Below are 14182 nucleotides of genomic sequence, written 5' to 3'. Positions count from 1 at the left end.
TCAATAAAATGATGATTAAAAAAAAAAAAAAAAACTTAATGAGCAACTGCAAATACTGTATCAAGGCAGTCAGTTCAATTCTGAATCTAACTACAAGTTTCCCCTGCAGGCATCAGTCTCAAGTTCAGGGGCCCCCAGGGCCTCCCTCTTTTCTGACCAACTGGCTACAAATTTGGGATCTGCCACCACCTCCCTTGGGTTCAATAATTTGCTAGAATGACTCAGAACTTAATGAAAGTGCTATACTTACAATTATAGTTTTATTTTACTAAAAGGATACAAATGAGAAGCCACAAGGAGAGGTGCATAGACCGAGGTCTGGGAGCTCAAATGCAAGCTCTTGTGTCTTTTCCACATGGAGTCAGAACATGTCGCCCTCCTGGCATAGAAACGTATTTTCTCAATCATGGGAGGTCTCCGAACTTCCAGTGTCCTGAGTTTATATGGGGTCTCATTACATTGCCATGATGGATAGAATCAGTATCTACGTGGTTGAACTCAATCTGCAGGCCCCCCCTCTACTCCCAGAGGCCAGGGAGGTGGCTCAAAGCACTAACCCCCTAAACACATGGTTGGTTTTTCTGGGGTGGCCAGACTGTACCCTATGGCTGCAGGTGTGGTCCCACCTTGTAACTATCAGGTGTGATCCTGGGCCCCCCATGAAGATCAAAAGGCACTTGTATCCCAGACAATTCCGAAGATTCAGAGGTTGTTTCCCCAGGAATTGGAGACAAAGACTGGCCATGTTTTTTATTATAGTGTACTCGCATTGCTGGTTAATTTGGGTGTAAATAAAAACAGAATTGCAGATTCTTTCGTATCATTTTCAGATAGAGGCATTTCCTTTTCTGCCCCTGAAAACCCTCATTTGATCCACACTAGAAGGAATAATACCAATGCTTTCCATTTATCGGGCAGTTTAGAATTTTGAATAGCTCCCGTGTACATCATCTTTTATTGACCTTTTCATGTCTGTCTTCTCTCTTTTCAATCATGATCCTAAAGTGGAGGCCACAAGTTCACCTTAACTGTGCATCCTTCCTTTCATGACTATCTCTGAAATCCACCCAGGTTCATCTCAGATTTAAGTCCTTGAATTTGAATTCTTTCAACACTAACCATTTATAAAGCTCACATTCTATTCTGCAATGTGCTAAAGAAACAAATAAGACAAAGGCCATCTTATTAATATATGAGAGTCAGATAGGCAAAAGATACAGTATAATGTTGCAAAAATAGTCATAAGATAACTTGGTCATGCTGTGGAAAGAGGCTCAAGGAAGAATTATGGGATGAGTTGACTTTTGAGTTAATTTTATGTCATATAATCTGTTTATGAGTAAAGTTTACAAGGAAGGAGAGGGGGAGTTTCTAGAATCTTTCTCCCATAAGGGGAAAATTAGAGATACTCTAGATGAATGAGATAATTCTGGTCCTAAAAAATAAGTTAAAAAGTATGTAGTTAAGGATAGTCACAACCATCTGGAGACCGAGGCTGCGGTCTCAGGACATGACGCACTGGAGTTAAGTCTCAGGCTGCAAACCAATTTATGAGACAAGATGAGGTTGTAACCTAACCTAATAATGATGAATGGCAACCAGCACTGGTCGTTATCTGTTATATTATAGCAAATCTGATGGGAGACTATTAAAGAAAGAGTACAGCAATAGTCCCGTAAAAGAAAGCTGGATACATTTCAGATAAAGAATGTGTAACTACTCCAGCCTTCCCCGAAGGAGAAAGTGTCCTGTCCAGGTAATTGTTTTGACAAAGAGCCCTTTAGAAGAGTCAGGAACATGGAGCTATCATAGTTTGATTAGCGTCTTTATTAAATATTTGTTATTTGCCAGGTACCTTGCTAAGTGCTTTTCATATACTGCCTCACTTAATTCTTTCAAGATTTCTATAGTATAGATACTTTTATTTTTTCCATTTTATAAATGAGGAAACCAAGGATCAGAGAGAGCTGCAGAGGCTCAAAACTGTTACTTCAAGGAGCTAGAGTCACAAACTCCCAACACTTCCCTATACAAGTCATGCCTCTCTGACTGCAGATCATTGCACCTTCTGACACAATGTACCATATCTGTACAGACCTCGCCACCTGAGTGTGTCTCAGACATTTACCAAGGGCCAGAGTAAACCATCCTTTCTCCTATCTAGCTAGCCATCCTTCTGTCCCTGTTCCCTGCCTTGTCCAAGCCCAAATACAGAGTTCATGCCTTAGAGGAAACCATCAGGTGACCATTTCCCCTGTAAATTTGCCTATAAAAGGAATGAGGATTGGGTGCAGGCAGACATAAGCATTAGGGATGACTTATTTTGATTAATGAACAGCCCTTTAGCTATGCATCTGTTTCCCATATTTTTGGTTGTTTGCCTCTCTCATAAGTCTGTACTCTTCATTCCTCTATGAGGTTCAGGACTAACTTAACTTTGCATCTCACAGAATCTTCATTAGATGTGCTTTTTGCCTCTTATCGAGTATATTAAGGGGAAAAAAATTCTCATACCAGGATTTGGAAATGGCAAGCCTTCTAAGAGTTAGTCCAGGTGGGCAAATAAAACTTTTAAGCCTGGTGTTTTGGTCATTTATGTAGTAGACCAAAGCCCTATTAGATGGTGCTTAACTGCTGAAGTTAGAGAGTGTACATGAGCTCTACCATGCTGCTAATTGGTTGCATCTTTTGCTAATCGGTTGTATCTTTTGCATTTCAGGAAGACATCTCCCAGGTGGTCAACCAAGGTGAGATGGCAGATCAGCAGAAGGCATTGGAGTATCCAACTGACAGTGTACGTGACTGCACTTTAAATTCCAAGAAAGGGAGGTGATTGCAATGAAATCAAATCTTTTATTACTTTGCAGGAGGTTATTGTGTGTCTTGCACCTTGAAGTCAGCCCACAACTGTATCACTTGTTATGTTCAAAGTATATGGAAGTATCCTCTGTTCATCTCCCTGTGCTGATACCCTGGACAGCTGTTTTAAAATGGGACATCCCTGAAAACACCATTGTACTTAAATTCTGAGCACACCATGTACACCATGTATTATATAATGTCATAAATAAAAATTTTAAATGGGAGAATTTGTAATTTTATAATAATATAAGCACAATTAACTTTATTGTTCCTTGCATTTTGAATTTCACTTCTCCTAAAAAACTATAAACTTTTGGCTATCAAATTTTTATACTTTTTAGCCATTGAGGGTTTTGTTAATCTTTTTTATATCCTAATTTTCATTTCTGGTTGCTCATTTTATACTTTGCACTGCTAAAATGTACATTATTTTTATTTAAGAAACTGTAGATTACCAAAGCTCACAAGAAATATATAATATTTAAAAGATTGCAAAGAAAATACCTTTCAAAATTCTCCAAAATTATATATTAAAAAATCTAAATGAAAACAATAACGATGTAGTAAGAACTTTAAAAATGAACAAATTCTGTTCAACTAAAAACTTGTAAGCAATTTTTTAAAAATTTGAAACCAGATTTTTTTAAGAAATGTATTTGCAAAATACTATTAATGTGTTAATACTTTATATGCTATCACCTATCTCAATGCACATATCAAACCTCTCTAAAATTTTGTAACCATAGAATTTCAAGCTGGAATAAATCTTAAAAATCAAATGGCCTTTCTTTTTCCTACTGAAGAATAAGCAGTTAAATATCTAAAGCATTCTTCTTTGGGAATAGTGATTATAACCTTTTTCTGTGGCTGCAGAAGAGAAACAGTCCAGAAATCAGTGGACAGTACCTTCAGTGAGACAGTGTCAGCTCATTATAAAGAACTTCCCCACCATTTGAGCTATTCCAAAATGGGATGAGCTTCCCCTTGGAAACAGAATTTTCTATCCCTGAATGTTTTCAGTCAGAAGCTGGCTGTCATTTATTAATATATTATAATAGGAAATAAAAACATTAATAGCTATCATTAATTGAGCTCCTAAGTTGTTCTTGGCACAGTGATGGACTTATTCATGTGCTTTTTTTTTTTTAATCTTCGCAACAACCCTGCAAAGTAGAGACATATCACCACTGATTTATAGATAAAGCCATTTGGTTACTGTTCTAGTTTGCTAATGCTGCCGGAATGCAAAACATCAGAGATGGATTGGCTTTTACAAAAGGGGGGTTATTTGGTTACACAGTTACAGTCTTAAGGCCATAAATTGTCCATCAGCAATTGGGTACCTTCACTGGAGGATGGCCAATGGTGTCCAGAAAACCTCTGTTAGCTGGGAAGGCACATGGCTGGCATCTGCTCCAAAGTTCTGGTTTCAAAATGGCTTTCTCCCAGGATGTTCCTCTCTAGGCTGCAGTTCCTCAAAAATGTCACTCTTAGTTGCACTTGGGATATTTGTCCTCTCTCAGCTTCTCCGGACCAAGAGTCTGCTTTCAACGGCCGTTTTCAAACTGTCTCTCATCTGCAGCTCCTGTGCTTTCTTCAAAGTGTCCCTCTTGGCTGTAGCTCCTCTTCAAAAGTTCACTGTCAGCTGCACTGAGGTCCCTCTGTCCGTCAGCTCATTTGTATGGCTCCAATGACTCAACTTAGACTCACCCCGAATGGGCGGAGCAGCACCTCCATGGAAATTATCCAGTCAGAGTCATCACCCACAGCTGGGTGGGGCGCATCTCCACAGAAACTGTCAAAGAATTACAGTCTAATCAACACTGATAACTTCTGCCCACACAAGATTACATCAAAGATAATGGCATTTGGGGGACACAATATATTCAGACTGACACAGTTACAAAGAGGTTAAGTGACTGGCCTATAGTCACACAGCTAACTAGTGGTAGCAAAACTCAGCAATTCATGTCTCCTTTTGAGTTATGATTTTTGTTTTTTTTTCCCCCCTCTCATGAGGACCCAAGCACCACTTACCTGATTACTCTACGGTCCTCAAAACATAGCATTCATTTTCTGACGTAAGATATTTGCCCCACTTATCATCACATTTGCATTCCTGCCCAGGAGAAGGAGAAAGCAGCATCCTTCTGTGAGAACTGCACAGTTCATGTCTGTTTACATCTGGTTGACCAGGACTTAGTCTTATGGGCACACTTGGTTTCAGGGAGGTTGTGAAACATGATCCTTAGAGTAATCAGATATCTAGGTTATTCCAGTTTCAGTTTTCTGGTGGTAAACCCATATTTGTCTTTTTTCTACCTCCTTCATTTTAAAATCACTGATAAATATCTATTTGAATAAGTCTTTTTACATAAGTATACAGTCTGTGTTAAATAATGGTGATAGAAATAACTAGAGAAAAAATAAACATCCATTGAATCACCGCCTAGCAGCTGTTTGCTAAACACGTTAAAACTTGTAGGCGTTCTTCTTTTAATCCTTTCTCTTCCTCTAATTAGTTGTGTGATTTCAGATAGGTCACTTGACATTTGTGTCTTGTGTTCTTTATGTGTAAAAGAGAGAAATACTGTTTAGCTCTCAGGATTCTTCTCATGGTTGAATGAATTCATGGATGTAAAGTATCTGGAAAACTAGAATACACATGTATATGGGTGGTATTATTTTAATTGTTACTTACTACACTATTCCTTGTATTGAGGCACAGTCTTCCACTGGCAGAATCTTGGGGTGTTATGGTTCTGGAGCAATTACCTTGGTCCTATTTCTAGACTCCAGGGACAGCCTGGTGCTTCACTGCCTCCACCAGAATCTTCCAGCTGGGGATGGGTTCCCTGGCTAACTACAGATCCAAAAGGCAGGTCGGGTCGTGTCCTCTGTTTCTTAACTGCCTGGAAAGCAAGCATGGAGTCCTTTTGGTTTTTCTTAGTTTTTTAATGCTAATAGTCATGGATGTATTGTAATTCCAGAATTACAAGTTAATTTTCAAAGCTCACACAGCAAAGGTCCCTATACCTTCACTGAATTGCAAAGTTCGTCTCCTATGCTGAGTTTCCCATGTCTTCAGTTTTGCTTTTCTATATTGATTCATTTGCTCACTCATTCGTTTATTTATCAAACATTTTTTGAGGTCCTACTATGTCCCAGCCGCTGGGAAACAAAGGTGAACAAGGTACCATTCTTTTAGGTAAATTAAATGTAATTGATGTACCTGGCATTTAGTAGACTTCTAGGAGATATTTTTTGTTTTCCCTTCCTTCCTTACAAGTTGCTGAGGTAACCTACCTAACGCATATTCAACTATTGTGAATGTGTCCTAAAGAGATGGACAGTGTTGTGTGCTCAGAACATCTGCAGCATAGATTGTTTTTCAGTGGGCACAGCACAGATATGTGGACTTTATGTGAATCTCATCAGAATAAGTAGAAATTGTAAAAAAAAATATATATATATATATTAGATCATCTTCAGCCTTTTCCTTCCTTCCTTCCTTGACCTATCCATCACTGAAGCATTTTTTAGGTATAGGATTAAGCGGAAAGGATGGGAAATGGGGCAGAAATCATCTTAACTTCCTCTTACCACCTCCCCCTCCCTGCATTCTTAAAAGGCAATATTGGAGTATGCTGTTGTTCTGATAACAATACACCAGTTTTAAAGTGTACCTTTACCTCTCTCCTCCCTGACATTCATCTAATTTTCCTTCCTTGTATAGGTTATCAGCCAGATGAAACAGCAAAAACATTCGATGAAAGTCTCCTTCAGCTCACAAGAGACACCTTTGGCACCAACTACATCATACTATTCAAAAGAAGCAGACTTTACAGGCTATGGTATGGTTCTTTCTCCAAGCAGAATTGTCATGTTAAACCTTAGAGGAGGAAGGAAAGGACCGAGAAGCCTAGCTTTACATCCTGCTCCACTTCTTTAGCTTTGGGAATTGGGCAGGTCATTTTACCTCCTCTGCCGTTTTTCTCATCTCTACCATTGGGATAATGCTCCTCGCCTATTTGGTTATTGAATATAAAAGCGCTAGAACAGAGTAGGTCCTCAGTAAATGTTATTTGAATCTAAGGCTTACAAATTATTCTTCTCTAATCTCTCAAGATTGTGTTTAATTCATGAGTAATATCCTTTAATCAGATCAAACCAAAATTTTACTTATGTAGATGTAAGCTATTTGAAGAGTGTTAATTTTCAATGCTTAAAGAAATTGGTATTCATTTTCTCTCTTATAATTCCTGGCTTGAATTATGCTGACTCAGGGTTGAAAATAAAGCTTCAGAATGAATAATGGGTATTTTCACTTTGCTTTTATTCAATGTTAAGTAAGTAAAAAATGGGCTGTTTAAAATACCATGTTGACCAATGATGAAGCATAACCACTCATTTATTTAACAGGCCAGAAACTTTTACGGTATCTATCTTTTATAAATTTCTTCATAAATATTAACTCATAAAAAGTTTAGCAAGCAGGTATTATTTTAAAGCATTGGATTTTTATTAAAATACTTGATGACTGAGGCCAGCAAACTATGACCCATTGGCCAAATCTGGCATGCCACCTGTTTCTGTATGAAAATTATATGAAATTCATATTTCAGTGTCCACAAATATACTCTTATTGGAACACTCCTTCATTTACATATTGTCCATGATTGTTTCACAATATAATAGCAGAGTCAAGTAGTTGCAGCAGAGACTGCTCCATAAAGCCTAAAATTCTTACTGACTGGCCTTGTACTAAAAAAGTTTGATGACCCCTGTTTTAGACCAATTGAGTTTTGATAATGTATATCACTTATTTACACCTGAACAACAGAAATTAGTCATTGTACAATTTAATCTATGGAAACTTTAGTTGTTACCATCCATTTACCAAGCTTTTATTGAGGGCAGGTATCAGCCGAGCTTTGGGCTGGATTCTATGAGAGAAATAAATATGGAGATTCACCCAGGAATGGCTGGGGAGAGGGAAAAGTAAAGGAGGGAAGGAAATGCCATCTCTCCTATCACTTACCATGTTTTCTGTCTCGTCAGTAAAGAGACTATACTAGTTATTTACAAAAGTGGTATAAAGTTTTTAAAGCATCCATGAAATTGTGCCACTACTGAACCTTGTTTTTATTATAAAATTATGGGAATTTTTGTGCGAAATAACATATACTGCAAAAAGATCCAGAGACAAATTACATTTACAATTTAATATTTTAATGGGGCACTTTTCATTGTTACTGAGGTTGTGTCACTAAATTTTCTGCTCTTGGCAGGGAAGCCATTAGCTTAATGAATTCCATGTGGTCAGGAACAGCAAAACCTGAATGCCTTCAACACGGCAGCCCTGGGCTGGGTGCCTCACACACGCTGTTCCTTTACTTCCTCAGCAGCCTATCAGATGGTGGTTACGTGCATTTTTCTGATGAAGAGCCAGCTCCAGTTTCACCCACCCATCAGTTTCCCAAGTGGGAACTCAAATCCACGTCCACATCAAACTTGTGCCCTGTGTCGCAAAGACCCTGATGATGGGTGCGTAGAGCAGAACCCCTTGCAGGGTAACTTAGAGCCTGTTTCCTTTCATTTTATACCAGGAGTTGGCAATTTTTTTTTCTGTGAAGAGCCAGACAGTAAATATTTTAGGTTCATGGACCATACACTCTCTGTCACAGCTACTCAACTCTGCCAATGTTGTGGGAGATCAGCCAGAGACAAGAAACAGATGAGAAGCTGTGCTCCAATATGACTTTATTTAAGGATGCTGAAATTTGGATTTCAGATAATTTTCACGTGTCTTGGAATTGTGTTCTTCTTTTGATTTTTTTTCAACCTTTAAAAACGTAAAAGCCTTCCTGGCCCGTGGGCTGCAGTCTGCAGATGCCTGCTTTTCCTGTGGTTGATGAGCCTGGCGGACCTTATCTTGGTCCCTCTGCATTAACCACAGCTGACCAGCAGATGGGGCCTCCTAGTATCAACCTTTATTAAATTATATCACAATGTAAGATTCAATCTTAGTGATAATCAAAGTTAACAAGAAAAGATGACATTCTCTGGAGGCTATACTTTGCATAAGACTTCCTTGAAATATTTAACATTTTTAAAGTTCTGGTTTTCCAATGGTCTGGAAAATGCATATATGTAGAATTTATTCTGGATAAATGGGTATTATTAAATATCTTTTCTGTCTCTAAACAGTTTCTTCTTTAATTTTTTTTGAAACCCTCCGTCTAAAACAATGACTGAAAAAAAAAAAAGAAGCCTTTATAAAATAGTAATAACTCTTTTAACAAGCTTTTCACTTATGGACCCAGCAATTATAAACACAATCATAAATAAAATTAATTTTTACTCTCAATATAATACATTTGGGGATGATAGTTGAATTTTTTTTTTCAGGTATATCTTAAATTTACCTGAATTTCAGGTATATCTTTATCCATCTTAATTCATAGGATATGCTCTATTTGAAAGTATTTAAACATTATCTCTTAATTTGTATTCTATAATTCGGAGTCTTCTCTGTCATATTAGTCTTTATTCTCATTATGATGTATACCTTGTATGTACCTAATCATTTAATTATCTTAAATTTTTCCATACAGTTTTCATTTTGAGATTTAAAAAATTCCAAGTTTAACAGAAATTTATGGAAGTTCAAGATGGATGGTTTGGGGTGGGGGTGGAGTAGTTATTGCTTTAAGCTCAAAAGTGTCGTAGGAATGTCATGTTTCATCCCTGGGGGCTGGGCAGTAATGGCCCATCTTTTCCTTTTGTGGCACTTGTAGGAAAAGAGAGAAATGATAACACCTGCAAACCCTGAATTTCCTGCGTAACCGAGTGTGTAAGCTGAGCTGCATCACCTCATCAGCATGCTTGTCAGTCATTCTTTGTTCAATCCTTTTCCAGGTGGTTTCCAGGCTCCTCTGTCTGTGGACCCTGCAACATGTCCCATTGTCCCTGGCCAGGAAATGATTATAGAAATATCCAAGGGACGTTCAGGCCTTGGTCTCAGCATTGTGGGAGGAAAAGACACTCCCCTGGTAAGTTTCGAGAAATATATCCCTCTGTTTCAGTTTGCTAGAGCTGTTGAGATGCAAATATACCAGAAATGGGTTGGCTTTTGCAATGGGGATTTATTAGGTTACAAATTTACAGTTCAAAGGCCATGAAAATGTCCAAATTAAGGCATTAACAGGAGGATACCTTCTCTGAAGAAAGGCTGCTGGCATGTGGGACACCTCTCCCACATGGGAAAGCACGTGGCTGGCATCCACTGGTCCACATGGCCAGCAGCTACTGGTCCTTCTCTCCCAGGTTTTGTTGCTTTCAGCTTCTGGCTTCAGTGGCTTCCTCGCTCAGCTTCTGTGATTGTGTCCTTGTCTCTCAGCTTCTCTGGGGCTTCACTAAGCTCTGGGGCTTTTTCTTTGTGTCCTTTATCCTCTTATAAAGGACTCTAGAAAGGGGATTAAGACCCATCTTGAATAGGTGGGTCACATCTCAATTGAAATAACCTAATCAAAAGATCCCACCCGCAAGAGGTCTGCACCTACCAAAATGGATTAAAAGAACACGGCCTTTTCTGGGGTACCTAGAGTTAGTTGTGAGATGGCATTTTCATAGCATGGAGAAAACATAAATATATATGCATCCATATTCCAGCCAGTTTCAAGTTTTTCTCAGATGTTTAATTTGCATCAGGATTTTCTCCATCTAAGATATTAAATATTTTTTTATAAATGCAACAACGTCATAGCAGCATTTAGAAATATTATAACAGGATTTAAGACAGTGTCTGGCACATAGTAAATGTTCACTGAGTATTGACTATTGTTATTAGTACCATTGTCCTTGTCATCATTATTATTTAAAGAATGCTAAATAAAAGGTCCACCAATTATTCCAGTCCAACAAGGTAGGTTTTTATTTTATTCATACCGTGTTCATGTGTACTCATAATTTTTTTTAATTGGCCTAGGTGGTTAGTTTTTGATTGGATGTTTGATTATTCGATTACCTTTTGTTTATCACTAGACAGTAGTGCTATTAAAATGTAAAACTTTTGTTTAATTTTCTCAAAATGATCAAAGTAAGTAATCAGTTCATATAGATTTAATAGGCAATGCATGTATATTTTACAAAATTAAATTGATACAAAAAGGATAAAATGAAAAATAAATCTCCCTCCTAACTCTTGTGCTGAGCCCTGCCCTCTCCCCAACCAGTACCTCTCCCCAGAGACAATCATTCCTACTAATGAATATGTTTTAAATGAAATCTTCCGGTGTTTCCCTTTTTGCCCGTTTTATTTAGTAAAGAATAAATTGCATGTGCAGATTTCATATAAAACAGAGTATAATATGGCCAATAAGCTTTCTTTTCCATTTTTGGCAGGAATGTAATGTTTCTTAGTACTATTGTGGAGTGGGTGGGTCATATTCTGTTTTTCTGTAATAAATATCAGTCCCCTGGAGCACTAGGAAAGGCAAGTGCAGCATATACGCCACAAACCTGGGTCTTCTTTCCTTTTACACTTCGGCTGGTCGCGGTCCCTTCTTTCTCCTGGCTTCAGCCTCATCTAGAGATTCAGCCAACCTAGTAAGTGAACTACCTGCACCTGAGTATCCTCAGAGGATGGTGTTTATTGATTAAAGGATTTTATCTTCTTCTGCTTAATTAAAGTATTTTTAAGACTTTTTTTCTTGAATTCAGGGTAATTTGTTTCCTAAATTATTCTCTTTTCCTATGCAGACAGGAACTACTGTGTGTGGTTCCTGCCCACACTTTGATGTTTTTATCAGCTTGGATGGAGCTGGGAACACTTGGAGTCAACCAGGCTAAGCTGCTGGTTTTAGCTCCCGGCCCCTTTCCTGGGTCTTTGGCTGCCTAAGGTCCACAACATTTTTACTTTTCTTGTTGTCTGGCTCGCTAGCCATTCATCTTTTGTCACTGAGACAAGAGGCAAAGTCATTAGAGGTTTCTCCGTGATGTGGTCTAGGCTATATTTTTAATAGTATTTTTAATAATGCATTGTAATTATCTAACATGATCTGACTTTTCATTATTATTTAGAAGCACTTTGACCAGCCTGCCAGCCATCCAGCTAGCTCTAACTAAATACCACAGAGGACCAGACCAGATCACTGTTCCCCAAACCGCATATGCATTTCAGCCTCTCCAATTCTGCTCTCCTCCCTTCAAATTGCTCTCTTCCTGCCCTCCTTCCTACCCTCCACCCCCAGCCCCATCAACAAGATTCTGCACGTCCTCCAAGCCCTTCTCCCCCTTGATCGCTTCTCAGCTATACTCAGAGCTGATGGTTGACCCTTCCTCTCTTTCAGCTGTCAGTCATATTTCACCTCTACCATTTATTAGTTGGGGCAGGGTCCTTAACCACTCAGAGCCTATATCCTGATTTACCAAAAGGGATAATAATACTTGTAGAGCTACTAGGAGAATCAAAAGGGTGGCCTAGGTACAGTACTGAGCCTTGTGCCTTGCACATAGTAAACCATTGCACATGACATGAGCCTTCTCCAAGTCTCAGTTTCCACACGTGCAAAGGGGGCTTAATAATACTGACTGACTGTGTTGTGGTGTGAGAATCAAAGATTTCATAAACAGTAGAAAATTATATACATATTATTGTTATGCAAAGACCATTAGGCTAATATTCAAAACCTACAAGTTGACCCTGAACGTTTATTTGGTCATCTCCCCTGAGAGTCTGTTCTCTTGTTTTCCCAAAGAGGTGTTCCTGAATATTAAATAAATTGAATTTTTATAAATAAGGCTACATTTGAAATGGACCAGGGAAATTACTTTTTAAGGAAATTCTGTAGCCCATTCTTTCATAAAGAAAAAGTAACCCTTTGATTTATATTTTTTAAACATAAGTATTTTTATATTGTTTAAAATAAGGTAGAACTAGATTTCCCTTAGGAAAGCAGAGGCATTTAATCAGCATGGCTGGCCTGACTGAATGAGTTTATTAGCTGTTTGGGGTTTTGTTTTTATTTTTTTGTTTTTGTTTTTGTTTTTTGCTTTTTGTTTGTTGTTATTAATATGATTTTGCTTGGTTTAGGTTGATTAGAATTCCTGAGTAAGATGTGCCTGCACTGCCCTTGGGTCTTTAATATTGCATTTGCTTGTGCTTCTGGCTGCCACTGTTGAGCTTGAGGGCTCCCACTGTTCTACATCGCCCCTGTATCCTGGATGGGAGGCTATTTGCTAAATACTATGCTCTGCTTCTTCTGTTACCATGAGGCAGCCAAAAAAAAAAAAAAAAAAAAATTCTTTAAGAGCATCTTGAGATTCATAATATATAGTTCTGCCTTTTGAGACTGTAAATCCCATTGTCCTTGGAAGGATAAGCACCACTTAAAAATGAGAGATGGGATACAGCTTTTATTTCCTAACCTCGAGTACCTCATCAAAAGCTGTAAGTTAGACTCACAAGTAATATAAAGGCATGCCTGTCGTCATAGTGAAACTGAGTAACAGTGGGGTGGAATGTGCTTTAACAAATAAAGCCATTGTTCACCACAGTGAAGATCTTTCCTCTTTTCCTTTTTTTTTTTTTCAGTCCCCAAATTTTGGCATGGAACATGCAGACTAACTGACATGCTAGGTCACATTATCCAATTAGGTCTTGCTTAGTACTCTGCATCTAACCAGCAGGAAGTTAGCAAGCATAGTTGAGAACATATTAAAGAAAATTGTGGAAAAGGTCGAGCCCCACTATTAAAAGTACCTTTGTGCTTGCCTTTACAGATTTGATTATGTGATGCATCCAAAAGATTGTATTGTGAGTTCTGGTAACCCTTCTTGAGCATCTGCTCCAACTCTCCCAATTAGGGTTTCGTGTCCTCTTTGTTCTGTGTCCAACAGATATTTTGCCATCTTCAGAGAATTAAGCCTTTGGGACCTGGTCTTGACACCACATCAGTCCTTTCTGCTATAAATAGTTTCTCTGGAGCCAAGACAGATGGTTTCCAAGATCACAGAGGGAGATCTCACTTAGCATCCCATTGTATTTGTGGCAGGTCATCTAAACCAACCTTTTAAAATACCAAGATAATGATGAGTGTGAGCCTCTTGGGAAGGTTTACAAGCACACCTGGGCCCAATCCTAAATGACAAACTTCTGCATCTGTTGTTTTAATCTTATGATGTGCTCCCAGGTCTGGTGAATGTGGCTCTTTTGTGATTGGATGCATATGTTTGCTCAAAGGCTGCTCTTTCCTTTATGCTAAGAATACAAAATTGAGTGAGAGAACTGTCCTCAAAGAGCTCACACATTTGTTCA

The 14182-nt window shown here is 38.4% G+C and overlaps 1 protein-coding gene across 6 annotated transcripts in view; it reads left to right on the top strand.

Moving 5' to 3' along the window:
• PATJ (PATJ crumbs cell polarity complex component) overlaps positions 1 to 14182 on the top strand; it is a 450328-nt gene that overhangs the window by 369521 nt on the left and 66625 nt on the right. For all 6 annotated transcript variants that reach the window (XM_037827057.1, XM_037827058.1, XM_037827056.1 and 3 more), the window contains 3 exons: positions 2720 to 2794; positions 6599 to 6716; positions 9784 to 9917. In XM_037827057.1, the coding sequence (XP_037682985.1) occupies positions 2720 to 2794; positions 6599 to 6716; positions 9784 to 9917 (327 nt within the window). The remainder of the gene's footprint in view (positions 1 to 2719; positions 2795 to 6598; positions 6717 to 9783; positions 9918 to 14182) is intronic.

Source organism: Choloepus didactylus, chromosome 2 (genome assembly GCF_015220235.1).
Source record: "Choloepus didactylus isolate mChoDid1 chromosome 2, mChoDid1.pri, whole genome shotgun sequence".
Taxonomy (NCBI): domain Eukaryota; kingdom Metazoa; phylum Chordata; class Mammalia; order Pilosa; family Megalonychidae; genus Choloepus; species Choloepus didactylus.
The sequence above is the reverse complement of the archived record's forward strand: the minus strand, read 5'-3'. Positions and strand labels throughout refer to the sequence as shown.